Source organism: Mobula hypostoma, chromosome 21, assembly GCF_963921235.1.
Source record: "Mobula hypostoma chromosome 21, sMobHyp1.1, whole genome shotgun sequence".
In the NCBI taxonomy this organism is placed as follows: domain Eukaryota; kingdom Metazoa; phylum Chordata; class Chondrichthyes; order Myliobatiformes; family Myliobatidae; genus Mobula; species Mobula hypostoma.
In genome coordinates this window covers 48,945,306-48,966,688 of record NC_086117.1, presented here as the reverse complement: position 1 = coordinate 48,966,688, position 21,383 = coordinate 48,945,306, and the positions used below count along the sequence as shown (strand labels likewise).

General features: G+C 41.8%; 1 protein-coding gene across 3 annotated transcripts in view; it reads left to right on the top strand.

Moving 5' to 3' along the window:
• Positions 1-21,383, top strand: part of LOC134359997 (probable voltage-dependent N-type calcium channel subunit alpha-1B) — a 910,000-nt gene that overhangs the window by 715,724 nt on the left and 172,893 nt on the right. For all 3 annotated transcript variants that reach the window (XM_063073960.1, XM_063073961.1, XM_063073962.1), the window contains 3 exons: positions 12,614-12,743; positions 16,076-16,135; positions 17,058-17,164. In XM_063073960.1, the coding sequence (XP_062930030.1) occupies positions 12,614-12,743; positions 16,076-16,135; positions 17,058-17,164 (297 nt within the window). The remainder of the gene's footprint in view (positions 1-12,613; positions 12,744-16,075; positions 16,136-17,057; positions 17,165-21,383) is intronic.

Below are 21,383 nucleotides of genomic sequence, written 5' to 3'. Positions count from 1 at the left end.
TGTGTAATGTCAGGGCCATATGGGGGTTTGGTGTGGGTGGTGGGGATTGGAGCCTCCATTAAGTGAATCAAGGACCAAGGGCCCAGCCTCAGAATCCATTTAGAACGGAGATGAGAAAGAATTTCTTTAGCCACACGGTGGTGCACCTGTGGAATTCATTGCCGTGGACGGCTCTGGAAGTTGACTCATTGGGTATATTTAAAGCGGAAGTTGATTGGTTCTTGGTTCATCAGGACGTCAAAGGTTACGGTGAGAAGGCAGGAGATTGGGGTTGAGAGGGATAATAAATCAGCCATGATGGAATGGCGGAGCAGACTCGAGGGATCTAATTCTGCTCCTAAGTCTTATGGTCTTAAGGGGATCAGGATGCTGGCCATTAGTAAGTCTGGCATTAAGAATCAGCATTCTTGAAGTCACTCTGATTGGGTTGTCTCATAGCCTCCCCCGTCAATTATCAGCAGGAACTGGAGGAACAAATTTGTAGAAAGACTGCAGCTAGTTGAAAACATAATAGGGTAACATTAGTAGGAGATAAAAGCTTACCTAATATTGACTGGGCAAACCAAAGTGTAAAAGGCTAGGATGGAATGGAATTTGTGAAATGTGTTCAAGAGAGCTTCCTTTATCAACTTCTAGCAAGAACTACTGAAGAGAGAGAGAGAGAGAGAACAACACTGATCTCCTCCTGGGAGATGAGATAGGGCAAATGGTGGAAATGTTTGTCAATGAGCTCCTTGTGACAATAATTCTGTTAATTTTAAAAGAGTCAGGGCGAGAGAATCAACTGATTCACATGTTATGGTCCTGAAATGAGGCAGACATACTTTGGGCTTGTTAGGAGAAATCTTGCAGTGGTTAATTGGTTGAAGGGAAAGAAGCTTCAGCCTTGTGAAGTGTGATGTCGAGAGCTCAGAGCCAGCATCTTCCTGTTAGGCTGAAACCTTGGGTGACGAGAGGTATTAAAGCTAGTTATTAAGGTTAAGAAAAAAGAGGGAGGCATACACAGTGCACCAGCAATTGGGAACCAGTAAATCTCTTGATGACTTCAAGGATTGTAGCAATACACTTAAGAGAGAACTTAGGAGGGCAGAAAGGAGATATGACCAGAGTCAGCATGCAAGATGAGGTAAAATCACAAGAGATTTTCTTCGTATATTAAAAGGGTGACTAGGGAGAGAATAGGTTTCCTTAAGGATGAGCATCTGTGTGGAACCAAAGGAAATGCAAAGATTTTTAATGAATTACAAATGTCACTCCACTCTTTAAGAAGGGAGGGAGGCAAAAGATGGGAAACTATGGGCCATTTAGCCTGACTTCAGTGGTTGGGAAGATTTTAGGGTTGATTATTGAGGATGAGGTTCAATATATTTGGAGCACATGATAACGTAGGCCAAAGTCAGCATGGTTTCCTTAAGGGGAAATATTGTCTGACAAATCTGCTGGAATTCCTTCATGGAATAATGGGCAGGATAGACAGAGGAGAATTGGTGGATTTTCAGAAGACCTGTGACAAGGTGCCATACATGCAGCTGCTGAACAAAATTAGAGCCCATGGTATTACAGAAAAGATACTAGAATGGATATAATATTAGCTGACTGGCAGGAGGCAGAGAGTCTGGTTGACTGCCATTGATTGCTGGCATTCCACAGGGGTTGTGTTGGGACTGCTTCTTTTCACATTATATGTCAATGACTTCAATAATGGAATTGATGGATTTCTGGCCAAGTTTGCAGATGATATGATGCTAGGTGGAGGGGTAAATAGTGTTGAGGAAACAGGCAGTCTGCAGAAGGACCTAGACAGATTGAGAGAATGGGCAAAGAAGTGGCAGACAGCAAACAGTGCTGGGAAGTGCACAGAAGGAAGAAAGGTGTAGATTATTTTCTAAATGGGGAGAAAATTCAGAAACCTGAGGGGTAAAAGGAGTTAGAAGTCCCCGTGCAGGATTCCCCAAAGGTTTACTTGCAGGTTAAGTTGGTGGTAAGGAAGGCAAATGCAATATTAGTATACATTTCAAAAGGACTAGAATATAAAAGCAAGGATGCAATGCTGAAGCTTTATAAGGCATCGGTTAGACCAGACTTGGGAGTATTGTGAGTTGTTTTGGGCCCCTAATCTAAGAAAGGATGTGCTGGCATTCGAGACGGTTCACAAGGTTCTCGAGACTGATTGCAGGACTGAAACGGTTAACTTATGAGGAGCATTTCAGGTTCTGGGCCTGTATTTTAGAAGAATGAGGGGTATCTCATGGATATCTATTGAATACTGAAACTCCTAGACAGAGTGGATGTATTCAGGATGTTTCCTATAATAGATGAATCTATGACCAGAGTTCACAGCCTCAGAATGGAAAGATGTCCCTTTAGAACAGAGATCAGGAGGAATGTCTTTATCCAGAGGGTGGTGAATCTGTGTAATATACTGATGACTGTGAAGGCCAAGTCATTGGACATATTTAAAGCAGAGGTTGTTTGGTTTTTGATTAGTAAGGGTGTCAAAGGTGAGAGGGAGAAGGCAGGACAATGGGGTTGAGAGGGATAATAAATCAGCCATTATGGAATGGTGAAGCAGACTTGATGGGCCGAATGGCCTAATTCCGCTCCTATTTCTTATAGTTTTACAGTCTAATATTTCTCTTCAGTTTTTACTGTGGAGAAAACAACAGAAGCTCAGGAAATAGATGGGTGTTACCTTGGACCACACAGAAATTAGCAGGGAAGGAGGTATTAGAGGCCCTGAAGTGCATTAAGGTGGATAAAACCCCAGGGCCTGACCTAGTGCATTCTGGGACCTTGTGCGAAGCTGAAGAAGAAAATGAAATGCGGGGGCCCTTGCAGAGATTTTTGCTTTATCTTGGCCACAGTGAAAGTTCCAGGGAACTGGAGAGTGGTCAGTGCAGGATCGTTGTTTAAGAAGGGTAGCAACAGCAAAGCAGGGACCTACCAGCCAGTGAGCCTGGCATTGGTTGTGGGTAAATAGCCAGAGGGGATTTTGAGGGAGAGGAACCAACATTTGGAGCGGGAGGTTTGATTCAGAACAGTCAGCATGGCTTTGTGTAGGGTATGTTACAGAGTCGTAGAGCACTGTAGTACAGAAATAGGACCTTGGGCTTGTCTAGTCTGTGCTGAACTGTTATCTTACCTAGTCCCATTCATCTGCAGATGGACCACAGCCCTTCATACCTCCTCATCCATGTATTATCCGAAATGATCATAAATGTTGCATTCAGAGCCCATCCTCCACTTTGGCTGGCAGCTGGTTCAACACTTGCTCCACCCTCACACTTGCCTGTGTTAAGTTCCATCTACCCTTTTCCCAGCGGGTGCAGATCCCGTTGCAAGCCTTGATAGTCTTCCTCACTGTCCACTACTATCTTGGTGTCATCTGCGAACTTGCTGATCCTGTTTACCACATTATCATCCGAATCATTAATATCGATGAGCAATAAGGGAGCCAGCACCAATCCCCACGTCACTCCTCCAGTCACAGACCTCCAGTCAGAGAGGTGATCATCTACTCCCATTCTCTGGCTTCTCCTGCAAAGCCAGTGTTGAATTCAATTTACTACCTCATTTGAATGCCAAGTGACTGAACTTCTTGATCAACCTCCCATGTGGAACTTTGTCAAAGGTCTTGCTGAAACCCATGTAGACATTGTTTACTGCCTTTCCTTCATCAACTTTCCCATCTCTATAAGATTGGTTAGACACGACCTACCATGTATAAAATCAGCCCTCATTTATCCAAATACCTTTATATCCTGTCCCTTAGAAAACCTTCTAATAACTCACGCACTATTGCCGTCAAGCTCACCGACTATAATTTCCCAGCTTATTCTTAGAGCCTTTCTTGAACAATGGAACAATATTAAGTCTCCTCCAGTCCTCTAGCCCCCCTGTGGTGAAGCAAGTTTTAAATACCCCTGCCAGAGCCCCTGCAAATTCCGCTGTAGCCTCCCACAGGCTCCAATGGGACACTTCTTTTGGGCCTCGTGTCTTATCCACCCTAATATACCTCAAGGCAGGAAGCACCTCCTCTTCCATAGTCCACAGATGGTCCATGATCCCACTACAGTTTTGCTTCACTTCCATTGATTCTGTGTCAGTCTCCCGAGTAAATGCAGATGCAGAAAAAACATCCATTAAAGATCTCCCCTATCTCTTTCTCACTGTGACCAGAAGACCATGAGACATAGGCTCAGAATTAGGCCATTTGCCCCGTTGAGTTTGCTCCGCTATTTCATCATGGCCGATCTATTAATCTTCTCAATCGCTTTCTCCTGCCATCTCCCTCTAACCTTTGACTCCCCAATTCATCAAGAACCACCTTAAAATTCCGCTTCAAATATACATACCCAAAGACTTGACTTGCAGGGCTATCTGTGGCAATGAATTCAATAGAATCACACTCTCTGGCTAAAGTAAATCTCCCTCATCTCTGTTCTAAATGGACATCCCTCAATTCTGAGGCTGTGCTACCTGGTCCTAGACTCCCCCACCATAAGAAATATCTTTTTCGTATCCACTTTATCTAGACTTTTCAATATTCAATAGGTAGCAATGAGCTCCCCCTCATTCTTCTAAACTCCAGTGAGTCCAGACCCAGAGTTCTTCTCATACATTCCACCCTACCCTGCCTCAAGGCAGAAAGCGCCTCCTCTTCTGTAATCCGCATATGGTCCATGATCTCACTTCAGTTTTGCCTTCCCCCTTTTCTCTTGTATCTCTCCTACCAATCAACTTCCCAGCTCTTTACTTCACCCTTCCCCGCTCCCGGTTTCACCGATCACCTTGTGTTTTTTCCTCCCTTCCCCCATCTTCTAACTCTGACTCCTCATCTTATTTTCTCCAGTCCCAGTGAAGAGTCTCGGCCTGAAACGTCAACTGGACTCTTTTCTATAGATGCTACCTGGCCTGCTGAGTTTCTCCAGCATTTTGTGTGTGCTGCTCTGGATTTCCAGCATCTGCAGATTTTCTCTTGTTCATAATTGGACTTCTCATATATTGATCCTTTTCATTCCTGGAATAATTCATGTGAACCTCCTATGGACCCTCTTGAAGGCCAGTGCACCTTTTCTTAGATAAGGGACCCAAAGCTGCCCACAATACTTTTAAGTGTAATCTGACCAATGCCTTATAACGCCACAGCATTACATCCTTGCTTTTATATTCTAGTTCTCTCAAAATGATTGCTCATATTGTACTTGCCTTCCTTGCCACTCACTCAACCTGCAAGTTAACATTTAGGGAATCCTGCATGAGCACTCCCTAAGTGCCTCTGATTTTTGAATTTTCTACAATTTAGAAAATAGTCTATACCTTTATTCCTTCTGCCAAAGTGCATGACCATGCACTGTGCTACATTATATTGCATTTGCCACTTCTTTGCCCAATCCTTTAATCTGTCTAAGTTCTTCTCCAGACTCTCTGCTTCCTCAACACTACTCCCTCCTCCACCTTAGTTTGCATCATCTTCAAACTTGAACACAAAACCATCAATTCCTTCATCCAAATCATTGACATACAACATGAAAAGTAGCGGTGCCAACACCAACCACTGCACCACATCACTGGTCACCAGCAGCCAACCAGAAATGCCCCCCTTTATTCTCACTCTTTGCCTCCTGCCTGTTAGCCAATCTTCTACCCATGCTCGTACCTTTCCTGTAATATATTTGGCTCTTGTTAAGCGGCTTCATGTGCAGCACCTTGTCAAAGACCTTCTGAAAATCAAGTAAATAACATTCATTGACTCTCCCTTCTCTATTCTGCCTGTTAGATTCTCAAAGAATTCCAACAGATTAATCTGACCAAACCATGCTAACTTTGGCCCATTTTATCATGTGCCTCCAAGTACCACAAAACCTCATCCTTAATAATAGGCAACAACATATTTCCAATCACTGGATTCAGGCTAAATGGGCTATAATTTCCTTTCTTCTGACTCCCTCCCTTCTTAAAGGGTGGAGCTTTTTTTTTTCGCAACTGCATGATCCGACCAATCCTCTCAGCAGGGAACTTTGACATGGCCTGAAAACCACACAGGAACTTGAAAAAAAAATGTGTACAATGAATATCTTGAATGAAAATGGAAAATATCACACTCTTTTGATTTTAATTTTTAATTGAAGGGTATAATGTAGTACAGTACAACAAAGAAAATCTTTACAGTTTCTTAAACATTTTCTAGCTGCGTCCAATTCCATCTGCCAAGCAACAAAGGCTATGTGCGTGGGTGCATTTCAATTAGTGTGCACCTGTGCAGCTTAGAGGGAACTGTGGAGTGGAGTGACTTTTGCAATTTCCCAGCCCTCAGGAACCAATCCAGAATCTAGTAATTCTTGAAACATCATTACTAATGCCTCCACAACCTTTTCAGATATCTCTTTCAGAGTCTTGGGATGTAGTCCACCTGGTCCAGGTGACTTATCTATCTTCAGGCTTTTCAGCTTCCCAAGCACCTTCTCCGTAGTATAGCAACGACTGCCCCTGACAGTCTTGAGTTTTTGGCATACTGTCTTCCACAGTGAAGACTGATGCATATAATTATTTAAGTTCCTCCGCCATTTCTTTGTTCCTCATTTCCAACTCTCCAGTGTCATTTTCCTGCGATCCAGTATCCACTCTCATCTCTATCTTACTCTTTTTACTGTATGTTGAAAAAACTTTTGGTATCCTCTTTTATATTATTGGCTAGCTTACCTTCATACTTTTTCTTTTCTCTCCTCATGGCATTCCTTTTGTTGCATTCCATTGATTGTTAAAAGCTTCCCAATCCTCTAACTAACTTCCAACTAATTTTTGCTCTATTATATGCCCTTCCTTTTGCTTCTGTGCCGTTTTTGACTTCTCTTGACAACAATGGTTGCTTCATCCTCCTTTTGGAACACATCTTCATTTTTGGGATGTATCTTTCCTGTGCTTCTGAATTTCCCCCATAAACAGCAGTTCAGCCATCATCATTACTGGCATCTCCTTCCAACCAAAATTGGCCAGCTCCTCTCTCATGCTTCTGTAATCCCCCTTACTCCACTGCAATACTGATATATCAGACTTTAGCCTCTCCTTCTCAAACTGCAGTGCGAATTCTATCATTTTATGATCACTGCCTCCAAAGAGTTCCTTCACCTTAAGCTTCCTAATTTACAGTACATAACAGGGTATATAGGTTTGTAACGTAACATTGAATCTGGAATTGCCTTTCCCCTAGTGGGCTCAACCACAAGCTGCTCAAAAAACCAGCTTGTAGGCAATCTGCAAATTCCCTCTTTTGGGATCCAGCACCAATGGAATTCTTTCCAATCTACCTGCATATTAAAATCCTCCATGATTATCACACCATTGCCCTTTTAACATGCCTTTTCTACCTGCTATTGTGATTTGTAGTCCACAAGGTCTTTTTACCCTTGCAGTTTCTTTACTCTATCCACAATGATTCTATTTCTTCCGATCCTATGTCATCTCTTTTCAAAAGATTTGATTTCATTTTCTATGAAGGGAGTCACCCCCTCTGCCCACTTGCATGTCTTTTTGATACAACATGTATCCTTGAATGATAAGCTCCCAAATATGATCTTCTTTCAGCCATGCCTCTGAGATGCCCACAAAGTCACACCTACCAATCTGTAACTGTGCCACAAGATCATCTACCCTATGCTGCGTGCATTCAAACATAAGATCTTCAGTCCTGTTTTCATCACCTTTTTTTGATTTTGGCCCCCTGTTACACTTTAACTCATCCTACAGACTGCAAATTTGCTCTCTCATCTGCCTGTCCTTCACACTGATAAGCATATAAATAGTAACACTTGGTGGCTGGTTTCCATTATAATTTGACGTACCACTTATCTTAGCAGAATTGATTTGAAATTCATGGCTTCATTAGGATGGCCTTACTTGGGAATTTGTTTCAGCGTTCTGATGTATGGTTCAGTGACAGGAAGGTTTAAGGTTATAACATTATGGTAATAGTGAACACAGCAGTGTTTTGTGGTCCAGTGTTATTCTGGTAATTTAGGCAAAACGCTGCTCCTTATGAATTGAATATGTTGTTTTTTTTTCAGAACTGTACAAATGTTATTCTTCAGAATCTTTCAGAGGACACAGAATGTCACTGAGCCTAATTCAACTCCGTTCACCTGCACTAAACTCATGCTGGTGTCTTGCCACTGAGGAACTGTCCTTTGTGCATTCAGCTCCTTTGGTGTTATTGAACCAAATAGGTGGGCCAAATATGAGACCATCAGCTTGCAGCCATTCAGCACCAACAATTAAAGTCAAATTTACCCCCCCCCCCAACTTTGGATTCTTTGAGAGTTGAATTGAGTACCAACGTGAGTCTGGATTGAACGGCTGATGAAAAAAATGCCTCCATTTACTTCAGTTATTAAGTGTTTTGAGCAGTTTAAGAACCTGGCAAAATCTCAACATCAAGTTTCCAACGCAAACACAAGGAATTCTGCAGATGCTGGGAATTCAAGCAGCACACATCAAAGGAGAGAGAGAAAAAGAATGTGTGTATAAAAATAACGGATGGGTTATGAGGGGGAGGTGGGGCATTAGTGGAAGTTAGAGAAGTCATGATTGACTTCTCTAACTTCAGCTAATGCCCCACCTCCCCCTCGTAACCCATCCGTTATTTATTTATATACACACATTCTTTCTCTCACTCTCCTTTTTCTCCCTCTGTCCCTCTCACTATACCCCTTGCCCATCCTCTGGGCTTTTCCCCCCCTCCCCTTTTTCGTTCTCCCTGGGCCTCCTGTCCCATGATCCTCTCATATCCCTTTTGCCAATCACCTGTCCAGCTCTTGGCTCCATCCCTCCCCCTCCTGTCTTCTCCTATCATTTTGGATCTCCCCCTCCCCCTCCCACTTTTAAATCGCTTACTAGCTCTTCCTTCAGTTAGTCCTGACGAAGGGTCTCGGCCTGAAACGTCGACTGTATCTCTTCCTAGAGATGCTGCCTGGCCTGCTGCGTTCACCAGCAACTTTGATCCATCAAGTTTCCAAGCTCCCTTTTTACTGATGTACCACAGTTACAAAGTCTTGCCTTTTCTGTAAACCTTGTTCCACATAAAGTTCACAGCCCCATTCTAATTCACGGTGTTTGATGCTATCAGGTTCCAAGCAGCTTTCTTTTATTTTTAGTTCACTTTACTGCAAGGTTGATATTTATTGCCCATTCCTAGTTACCCCGGGGAAGTGACGGTGAACTGTGGTTTTGAGGGGCTTGCTTGGTAAGGAGTCGGCATTGCCAATGGTCTGGCGCCTTGTGTAAATCAGACCAGTTTAAAGGACAATTTGTTTCCTTCCTGAGTCATTTTTAACATTGCCAGATTTTTATTCCTGGGTTTTGTTCCTAAATCGCCCAAGTACACACATTGCTATGGTGAGATTTGAACCAGGCTTGTTCAGATTATGAGTTCCGTCCTTATCACGTCCAGTCATTTCTTTCTCAGATTGCAGAACTGGTTAACTTCAGTGGGTGGACATGGATGTACTTTCCAGAGTTTGAAGTGACAATATAAAGTCTGTCTAATTAGCAGATTAATCCCTTGAAGGAAAACATCTGTTTGGCAGTATAAATAAAATTATTTCTGTTGAACACTTCATGCTGGGCTATACAAAGTGAGAACAAGATCCAGAAATGGTAGGAACATCCTGACTAACTACTGAACTTCAGGCCACAATGTCCTTCAACCAAACAAATGCTGGGCCTCTGTACCGGCTACTAACAAAATCCCCAAATTTTTGTTGAGAGGCTGGGGCGGGTTCGCCTCCTTGTGACCTATACCCCCCACGTTCCCATCAGCTCTCCCCAGATCCTCCCGTGCACCTCGACTGAAGGGCAGTTTACAGTGGCTAATTCGCCCATTAACACACGTTTCTTTGGATTGCTGGAAGGACGAGGTTGCCATAGGGAAAACGTGTAAAACCCACATAGAAATCTGGATTGAACCAAGATTTCCAGATTTGTTAGCCAGTGGCACTACTAGCTGCATCCCTGTACTGCTGATACAGCAAGTGAGGGTGGGTGTGAAGTTCGATAATCACCCTGGAGCTGAGCTGATGTTCCACCAGCCTGTGCCCATTCAGCCTGGTGCAGTTTCCACATCATATTCATGATCCTTGCCACTTCCAGTGATTTGGTGTCTCACAAATGGTTTTATCCTAATGTCACAAGTGACCAGGACCAGTCTGCACTATTTATATCCAACCAGCAGCACTTCATGGAAATCATTGCAGAGGTGACAATGAGTTACCAAAAGCCGCATGCTGTGATATGACAAAGAACGGTTCACAGCCATGGACGACTTAGGTAGGTGAGCCCACAGAAAGCAGCTGATAATGTGTTCTGGAAAGGGCATAGTTCAAAAATCAAGGTTACTGACATTTACATAATTGCAGAGGGAAAACTTACTTGCAGCAGCATCAAAGGCTTGTAGCATCATAAATTAAATTATGCACAAATTTTACGGGAAAGAACGCAATAAGAACATGAAAAAGCACAAAGTCCATTTTAGTGCAAAGTGGTCATAGTGTTGCTAAGCTCCAGTGATTAGGTTTGTTCAAGAACTGAATGGTTTAAGGGAAGCATCTGTTCTTGAACCTGGTGTTAAGGGACTTCAGGCTTCAGGTAGCTGTGAGGAGATAGCGTGGCCTAGCTGGTGGGGATCTTTGATGATGGAAGTTGCTTTCTTGAGGCAGCATCTTCTGTGGGTACAACTAGCCATGAGGAAGGATTTGCCTGTGATATATTGGAAGGAGTCAGCTTCTCTCCTTCGCTCTGCAGCTCCTTATGTTCCTGCACGTTACAAACTCATGATACAACCATCAGGAACCTTTCAACAGCACAAGGCAGATCTGAGTTTAGTAGTTGAGAAACCAGAGGAATTCAACCCAGGCAAGGCCCCAGCACCTACAGCCCATGCTTTCTGCCTTAAGGTGCTCAGTAACTCTGAGAACAATGATTAAGTGGTTATCCAATGACCAAAATACACCCGCAGTGGAGGATTAATGCGCTTAACATAGTGGGGGTGACCGTGAATCACTGGAATGACAGAGGATTTTCCTCAGACCTCTCAGGATTAGAGAAGAATCAAGATTTGTGGGAATCAGGCAAGCAAGTGGAGGCAAGGCCAACATCAGAACATCGGTGGTCTTATGAAATGGTGGAATAGGCTCACGTGGCCTGTTTCCCTCGACTCTTGTTCTCGACGTTCCCGGTGCTGAACACTGTTGCTTGGATTCTATGATCACTTGTTCACTACAGTTGGGTCGGCCAAGGAAATGATGACCCAAAGTGGGTTCTTTGGAAAATGGTGACTCGTGATATTACAGTTTCCAAAACTTTAGAAAAATGATATTATGATGGAGTATAAAGGCATCATTGAGAAGAAGTGTTGACGCAGTACGTGACACTGATTCAGCCGCAGGGAAGGGACATAACCCTTTCCTATGGGGCTTAGAAACATTCCTACAGAGAGCAAAATCTGCTCAATATTTAACCTGGGTTAACGGGTACAAGCTATGGCTTCAATGGGTCACTGTAGCATCTTGTACACGGTTGCTTATCTCCCCCACTTTGAAAGTCAAAACATCCCCAGATGGAATCATTATCATCATCAGGTGCCGTGCCCAGTTTGAGCTTTGACTGCCATGGCCCACACACTCCTGTTTCGGGTCAAGTGGATCAATTCATTGGTATTCATTTCTAGTTCTCTGGCTGCTGTCTCCATCATCATTTGTCTTTGTCTTCCTCTTGCTTTCTTCCCTTCAATCTTTCCCATAATTACCGTGCATTCTAACTCCTCTTTCTTAATCACATGTCCAATGAAGTTACGTTGCCTTTTCATGATCTCATACATTATTTCTCTTTTTGTGCTTGCTCTGTTCGTTACATCCTCGTTAGATATTTGTTTCGTTCATGATATTCTTTGCATCTCCTCAAAAACCACATTTCTGCTGCTTCAGTTCGTTTTCTCATGTTACTAGATATTGTCCAACATTCTGATCCATATAACATAACTGGATAAACGTAACATTTCAGTACTCTGAGGCGGGTTGTCATGCCTAGTTTAGTATTGGTCAGTATACTCTTCATTCTCGTAAAGGTGTCTTTTGCCATCCCTATTCTTCTTTTGATGTCCATGTCGCACCTGCCATCTGATGTCACCCAGCTTCCTAAGTAGCGAAAGTTCTGTACTTGTTTTATATCTTCCCCATTTATTCTCAGCCTGGCAGATAGGATTCTCCTTCTTCTTGGATATCACCATACGTTCTGTCTTCTTGCGATTGATAGACCCATTTTTGCACTTTCTTCAACAACTATATCAATTAAGTTTTGTAGTTTTTCCTCTGTACTTGCAATTAACAAGTGGGATATACATCTGAAAAGCTGATTGGTTAGCATGCAACAGGATGTGATCACTTCAAGGTCAAATTAGCATGAGGGTTTGGGAGGAAAGAAAAAAAATGCTGACTGATACAGAATGAAAGGAGATAGCTTATCATCGTGATGCATTTCGAAGGAATATCAGAATATGTATGGTTTTATGCTTTGATATCCGTGTTTGATTCGGATGTGCAAGTACATTTACCTCTCTGTTTAGTATTCGCAGAGCGTGCCATTACATTGTCAACCTACGATATTTTGAGATGTGCATCCTCCTGGTGATAGCAATGAGCAGCATTGCCTTGGCAGCAGAGGATCCTGTACAGGCTGACTCACCCAGAAACAATGTAAGTTTGTGGAACTGCTACTCAGTCACTCAGCATTACAGGCTCCTCAAAGAACTAGCTCAGCTGCAAATGCTGTTAAAATGTCCTTAACCAAATGGAACTGGAACATCAGATCGATAGACCAGTAAATGACACAACAAGCAGCCAGTTTCAAAATCACAAACATGGAACAGCTATTTTCCTGTATAGTTTTGAATAAGCTTTGACGTCTACTGGGATGACATGTGGATTTGAATTAATGAACACAGTGAAACCAAGAATGCGGTTCAATTTCTCATGAGGTATAACAATTACTGCACATGGTCAAGAAGGGCTTTGCTCTGTCTGCCTTGGTAATATTGTTACACTTGTGCATCCAGTTACAGTAAGGTCCAGTTGGCCAGGATTTAGCCCAGCCAGTTAAACAATCATGGAATTTGTTGCTGAGTCACATAAAGTGTAAATTCGTTGTGTTAGTAGTTAAGCCCAATTTATACTTCTGCGTCAAATGTACGCCGTAGGTACGGCGTAGCCGTGTACCCTACACTGTACTCTATGCCGAACCCTATGCCGTAGCCTAATGTGCACCGCTCCCAAAATGTAACTACACGTCGCGGCGACACAGACCGCAACTGTGATTGGTCCGCTTGGTAGCATCGCATTTCCTCCTATGCATTTCCAGTTGCTTCTTCTTCTCCGCCATTTCAGAACTGAGAGAGAAGAAACTCTTGTTCAACATTTATTAGCTCCAACTCCAACATGATGCGCTCAGTTTCAATAGGCATTGTTTGAAGTACGGGAAGAAACTCAACACAGTGGCATAGAAACCCCACCGCCAACTAGTATTTTGGCGGTGAATTGCAGAGCGACGCAGACACACCAATGTACAAGTATAAATGCTCACAATGGCGTAGGCCACTTGCATAGGCTACGGCGTAGCCCGTACGCACAAGTACCCTGCCCACAGAACAGCCTAGACTCTCCCATCAGTAGTAACAAACATGATAAGTTTCTGTTGTTTGTTACCAATCAACAAGCCTCTTCAAGGTAATCCTGTTTTTAATTATACTTAATGCCTTTTAAACCATGATGCTGACCAGAAGATACCAGTTTCTGTTATTTAAATAACATTTTCTGTTATTTAAATTCTGGCTCATTTTACAAATGATGGACTCTATGTTCTTGTAAAGTCATTAATAAATCTATTTTTAGCTCTATTAATAAAGTGAATAAATACATATCTTTTATAATACAAGGAGAACAAAGGTAAAATTGTGTTTAATTATGGCATTAAATACAAGCCTGTTGGAAGACTTATACAAAACAGGTGAGAAGCCAAAACATTAAGCCTGCTTCAGAAATCTCAGCATACTTCATTGCTGACTGCAGCCAAAATGCAAATTCAGATGTTCTCACGGTTCTATTTCCAGTTCTAACCAACGCATCCTTTAAGATTAAAAAATCTGCTCTAGTTATTGTAGGTAATGAAGCAACTTTTATTAAAAGCTAGTAGCAATGTTCTGTTGACTATTCATCAGCTGATCTAGGTTAAGCAATTCACTACACAACTCTTAATTAATCAAAGATTGCACTTCATTGTCTCTGCACAAACAACAACGTAACTTTGTTGACCCCAACCCAACAACTTAAAACATGAATTCTACTGTCGTCCTTTGTACCAATATTCACTCAGACCACTTTTCCGATTTATAACACCAAAACAGAGATCTCCCATTGGCAAGATGATTGATCATTCTTCTCCCAGCCCCTAGCATAGGGGTTCTTCCTAATGATGGTTAGTCTCCAGAGTTCTCACCCCTTTGCATTTGAAGCCCTTAATTCTTATACTCTTTCCTCATTAGTACAAATGTTGCACTTCAATCTTTTTGGCTTGAGGTCATCAAACTGACCTGTGTCATGCTCCTATTCGATGTAGTCCAAGGGCTACAGAAACCCCTGCCTTAGGTGACTCCTTTTGTCCTATTCGACTCTGGTTCAAATCACTGTTACACAGACATTTGGCCAAGATAACAAGATTACTTCTCCAAATCTGCCATTGTACACAATAAACAGCAGATCTGAGAATGATCTCATGTCTAGCAGATCTATGGCAGAAACTCCTTGTGTGCTCGTTCAGTTCCTCTGATTACGTCATCCCGGAGCAAGAATCAATTCATCAAACAGTTCACAAAATGGGGGTTATAAAGCAGCTTCACAAAATGGCAGCCTCCATTCCTTCAAGCACATGGCAAGAACAAAGATAATTGGTTTGTTGACTTCCACTGACCTTGACATATTCTAGTTTGATGTTTCCTTCCATATTTTAATTCCTTCATGGCCAACAGTTCAATGGAAAATGAACATTTTTCCTTTAGTATGTCTCATGGTTAAACACTCATATCATTCTACGACTAATCAAAATAGGAAAATGCTAATAAATCATTTCAAATAAAAATATTAGTGAACTGCAGTCTGAGGCAGAGGCAGATATTTATTAATCTACATAATAAATATGTGGAATTAATTTATTATGATGAACTTTGATAATTAACTCTTTTAAAATCCACTTGAGTCAATGATTAAGAAAGCAACTGAATATTCCAGAGGTGAATATGGGCATTTGATTACCAAATGCTCTGTGAAACATGATAAAATGTCACTCACAGCTTGGTGAGTGAGTGATTTAAAAAACGTTAATTTTTCCAATGCTGTAATTAGCTGGGGATGATTGCAGCTGAGGTACAGAGAACTCTGCCTAATCTTTAATATTTTATAACTTACCACGGAGGTTTAAATCAGTAAAATTGTGCAATGGTATAAAGAATGGACCTCACATATTGTGCATCATTTATGATGAAATAGGCCATTGCTTTTACAGACATCCCATTAGTAATTTTTAATGAGTGAAGGTAAAATTCAAGAATTGAAAATAGGCAACTGATACCCCCATGTCTGATTCTCTCGAGCAGTGTTAACTGGCTGGGCAATACAACAATACAAGTACATTTGGCGTGTAAAATTAGTTCTATCGCAATGTGACAAATTATTATAATGCCTGTAATTAGGGTAACTAGGTTAACGTTCAAGGAATTCGTTAATTTGGTAGGTGTCTCCATGCTTTCTTCTCTTTCCTGAAGATTTCCCCAGAGTGCTCAGCCTTACTGTTCAACTATTGATTACTTTTTCCTGTTTTCCTCTGTCCCAGAACTAGCTGGCAATCCCCCATGCATTTTTCCTGACTTCCACAAACACTCTACTTAAATTACTAATGCAGTGCTGTGAATCATTGAATGAAGTACTGTGCAGCTGTCCATGCACACTCAGAGTAAAATTTAAAAATCTTTATTGTTTAGGTTCTGAAGTACTTGGACTATGTGTTCACTGGGGTCTTTACCTTCGAAATGGTGATTAAGGTAAACATTCTCATAAATTCAATGCATGACTATTTTTTAAAAGGAAAAACCCTTGTGTTTAATCATGTTTGTACTCGCTGAGAGAAAACATTGTGATAGATATATTTTGTGATTACTATAGGGATCCGAGAATCAAATTGAGTTTAGAGTTCTGGATGCTTGCATCTAATGAACATTGTCGTTAACTTGTGCATCTGGAACACGTAAATTAAATTAAACTAAATTTCATTATTTTTGTTAAAAAGCACGAATTTCAAAAGATTCATTTATAATTGTGTGCTGTTAATTCCTCAAACTATAGTTACTCATTCTTTCACTTTGTAAACAGCCCTTCAGAACTTCCTTGTTGTGTGCTTAAGTTCCCATACTTCTGGGAATTTTAAACTGCTGAGGAAACTGGAATTTGTTCAAAGGTGATTGGTGATTGCATGTAAGAACTACCTTTGCAGTCTTGAGAGACCTTCTGTTTTCATTTTACAGAATTGTACTGTAGGCCCACAGATTCACTTGAAGGTCACATAGTAACAAAGACACTGAATACCCTCCTCCTGAACATTTATTTCCAACTCAAGAACTCTACCCAGTGTTTGTCATCAAACTGAACTTCCACTTCACAGAAGATTCAGCTCCCTTTCAGCATAATTAAAGGTGCCTAGTTTCCTGACTCTCTGCAAGCCACAATTAAAATGGAGAATCAAATCATAGGCAGGTTGCAATCTCAGTGTCAGTGAGCTTTCAGGATCCAGTGATGAGACAATACTTGATTTATTTGCTGTGCAATCAAATTTCCATTCTGTGGTCTTTAATATCCACAGAAGCTTTGTACAGGAGTCTATGATGAGAAAGAAATCACAACCAAGCAAAGAAACAATGTGTTCATACTTACAAATGAATTTTTCTTTGCCTCACTTCCTTTCACAAGATGATTAATTTAGGTCTGATTCTTCATCCTGGCTCTTACTTTCGAGATCTGTGGAACATTCTGGATTTCATCGTTGTCAGTGGAGCTTTGGTTGCCTTTGCCTTCACGTGAGTAACATCTGGACATTTTAGCATTCACCTGTCTGTGCTGTACCCCTGTGACCTGCAGGTTTATTCTAAATATCCTTTATGTTATTTACGTTAAACAGACTTGGAGGCATCATTCAGGTGTAATCTGCATAGGTCAAGCTTCAAAATGTTTTATTTTTTCATGAAGTGCGCAATGAGCTCATAAAAATAGTCATCTTGGTGGAACTAGTTTAGCTGAAGTGGAAGGAGATGCAATGATCACATTTTGGTGGCAGTTCACAGCTGGGATGAAGGAAGGCAGGTTAAGTCAGACTCCATGCACAGACGATGTTGTGTGCCCATCCTGTACTGGAATCCAGGTGACCTTCACTGGGACTAGATGATTACTCCCTCTCTGAGATTGCCAGGAAGTGGCCAATGGGTCCCACTCCACCTCTCTTACCTATATCCCTGCTTTTTTTTTCTGGTAATCATTTAGTTACCTTGTGAAATGTTATTCAGTCTGTTTTGACGACATGCCTTCCCGAGCACAACCTACTGCATTAAATGGTTTTTGTATAAAATCGCTACAGATTTTCTTGCAATACCAAAGAAATCATTGATCTGCGTTTGCTCGTCCACCTCCTCCCCCAACCTCCACCAGGTGAACATTCTTTCCCATCGCACTATCAAAACTTAACATTGGTACTTCTATTAAATCTCCTCTTCGCTTTCTCTGATCTAGAGACAACAGAGCAACGTCTCTTCCGTCCCCTCCTGATTGAAGTCACCCCAGCCCAACATTGAATTAAGCATTTTTGGTAAATTTTTCACCTCAGTTTGGAGCAGACTGGAGAAGTTTTTTTCAAAATCAGCACAGTATTGTTCCTGTATTTTTTAATTCTTCATTTAAACAGAGCAAAGTGGCCATTGGTGCTCCACTCGGTGGTTGCAAAGTCTGGGGTGGGACAGGAAGCAACACAAAGGCATCTATGAACTCCTCTGTACAAACAGTGAATGCATATGACACAGTGATTACATGGTAGAGGTTTCATATTTGTCTGTAGTTAAAACTTACGAGCTGTTTAACTTTTGCCATTGGAATTTATGACTACGTTTTATTCGCTTGTAGTCAGTCTGGTAAATCCATTGCTTTTTTGGATGCAGCTATTGATATGCAAACCCAAATCTTCAGGTTAGAATGAAATTAGAAAACTGTGCAGTGAAGAGACTGGAAATGAATATCTAATCTCTAACACCTGCTGTTTCACAATAGATCAATGGACCCTGCTTCATTTTATCAACAAATACAGTATGTCATCTCCGTGTGAAATTATTCTTGTCATTGAAACAATGCAAAGTAAATGGGTACTGTGTTTTAGGTTTATGACATCTTGGCATAAAATCAGTCAGGTCGCCACTAACTCTCAAAGCATGCAACAGTGGATGAAATGACATACGTAGATGATGCCAAAGAGCAACTACAAGCACTGGTAGGCTGTAGGAGAAATGAATACAGGGAGAGGTAATTGCTTCCACTCTTTAGCGGTCCAGACAGAACAATTTAGATTGGAGAGCAGAAATGAGCAAGATTCACTCATTCAGCCAAGACAGGAATGCTCCTGAATAATAAGCACGTTTTATCTGAGCCACATTGATGAAAGGAATCATCATAAACAATAAATCAATAGATGAGGCTGGATGCTGAGTGAAGGAGACTGCTGATGTGGAGTAGAAACACATTGAGCTGAGGTTGAACGAGACAGGGAGCAGAGCTTCAGGGAACCCCTGAGATGATGTGTACGGGGAAGGGAACCCTTGGGATGATGTGTACAGGGAAGAGAAACCCTGGGATGATGTGTACCGGGAAGGGAACCCTGGGATGATGTGTACAGGGAAGAGAAACCCTAGGATGATGTGTACCCAGAAAGAAACCCCTGGGATGATGTGTACGGGGAAGGGAACCTTGGGATGATGTGAACCAGGAAAGCAAACGGTGCAATGCCCCAAAACAGAGCAGAATGAGCATCCTTGGCCACAGAAAAATATTTCCAACAGTGATACCATTTTTAAGTCATAGAAAAGCATTCTAATCCATTCCAGTTTCTCTCTGCTGTTGGTGAACGTGTGTCAGGTTTTAGTTCCTTCTAAGGCCTGTCCAGCGTGCAGAGAGTGTTAGAGTCACACTGCATGCAAACTGCCTCTTCAACTTAACTCTTCTGTGCCTCCTGTCTCACATCCCTCAAAACCCTTCCAATCTACTGTACATACCCCTCCAAGTGTCTTTTAAATGTTGTAATTGTACCTCCCCCAACCGCTTCCTCCGCAACTTGTTCCACATAAGCAGGGCCCTCCGCGAGAACAAATTGTGCAGCGGAGGACTGAGTGTAGAGGAGTAAACCCAGTAAGTATTCCCAGCTTTCCTTCTGCAACCGGTCTGTCACCTCCCCCGATTCCCTCTCTCCGTCCGCTGTCGTTAGCATAGAACATTACAGCACAGTACAGGCCCTTCAGCCCACAACATTGTGCTGACCTTTTAACTACTGTAGGAGCAATCCAACCCTTCCCTGCCACATAGCCTTCCAATTTTCGATCATCCATGTGTCTAACTAAAAGTCTCTTAAATGCCCCTCGTGTATCTGCCTCTACTACCACCCCTGGCAGCCACCATTCTCTGCATAAAAAATACCTCTGATATCCACCCTATGTTTTCCACCAACCACCTTACAATCACCTCCTCGTTCTCGGCTGTTTTTACCTTTCTTTGCCAGAGTAAAACACAGGTTCTGGGCATTGGCATCTGGAACACAGAGTGGATGGTGGAGGCAGATATTCTTGTAGCATTGAGGAAGTATTTGAGAGAGCACTTGAATCCTAAAAGCTTAGAAGGCTCCAAAGTGAGTCTTGGTAAATGGGATGAGTGCTGTGGGGGTAATGGACAAACAGCATGCACCCAGTGGGCTGAAGGGCCTGTTAGTTGTATGAATGACTCGAGCCATCATCTGTCATCAGCACAGTTGGAATTGTTCAAGCACCATAACCAACAGCACTGATGGGCAAGCGTAACGAGAATACTAAGTTCAGTATGCCCACAGCAGCTATTGTTTGAGCTTGGGCAAAAAAGGAAGAAATACTGAAGAACCAAAAAAGCATGGTTATCATTGTACAGAGCTGAGGAAGCAGAAATGAAAGTAATCATTTTAGGATGACCATGTGGTTTACAAATTTGACCTTGCGTACTTAGTGTGACCTAGTTGATACAGAATACCAAAGTGCTTCGATTCATGACTGTTTTACACTGCTGGAGTCAAAAGGGAGCTTCTGGATATGTAGAGATCAAATGCTCTGAGACATCTTAATATATAAAATTCAATTCCACAATTGTGCATGTGTATTCCTACACAATTTTTTAATGCTTTCAGAGGCTCTTGGCAAATATTCCAGCACCATCCCAAGTGTCTCATAAATAAATTGCTCGTTTTGTGTCGTTTGGCAATAGTTTTACGAATTTTTTCATTAGAAATAGTTTGCAGTTTTATTGTGTTGTGCTTTGGTGAATCCTCTGGAGTTTGGCCATATTGTCAAATCCTTGTTGGATTCTGGTGCCTTTGATCCAAGATACTTTTATAAGTCAGGAAACAAACACAAAACTCGTTGCTTTTCCATTGTTTTATTAAGAGCTAATAAAACAAAGAGTGAGTGAGCAGAACAGAGACAGGGGTCTACTATTTGAGTGACAAAAGAATAAAGATTGAACCAAATACAGAACATTTATTTTTATACCAGAGATGAGAGAAATTCCATTCAAATATATAGATAAGAGGCAACCAACTAGAAAGTATGTACTTTAGCTGGCCTGCAGAGGCTGACGTGTATCCATTTACTTTTACGTTCTATTTTCACTGCCGAGTTGGTAATTAGCAGCATTTGTTAAGGACCTTCCCATCAAGCTCCCAGTGGTTCCTTATGCGATTTCTTAATCAGGACCCACTCGCTAGGAACCAGGGTGTGTCTTCCATCTGTTGGATCAATCCAAACAGCAAAAACCTGTTGAGAAGCAAGCATGACAATGAGTTAATTTCACACAACTGTCTGCCATAATGTGTGCATCAGCGTCTCTGAGATCGAGTGCTCCCAGCATAGGCTGTCCTGTTACCACTTCAAATAGACATATTTTAGTTTTCTTGTTTGCTCTGATGCTACATATGACCATGGGAAGAGCTGTAGGCCATGGTGCACCTTCCTCATGATAATTAGA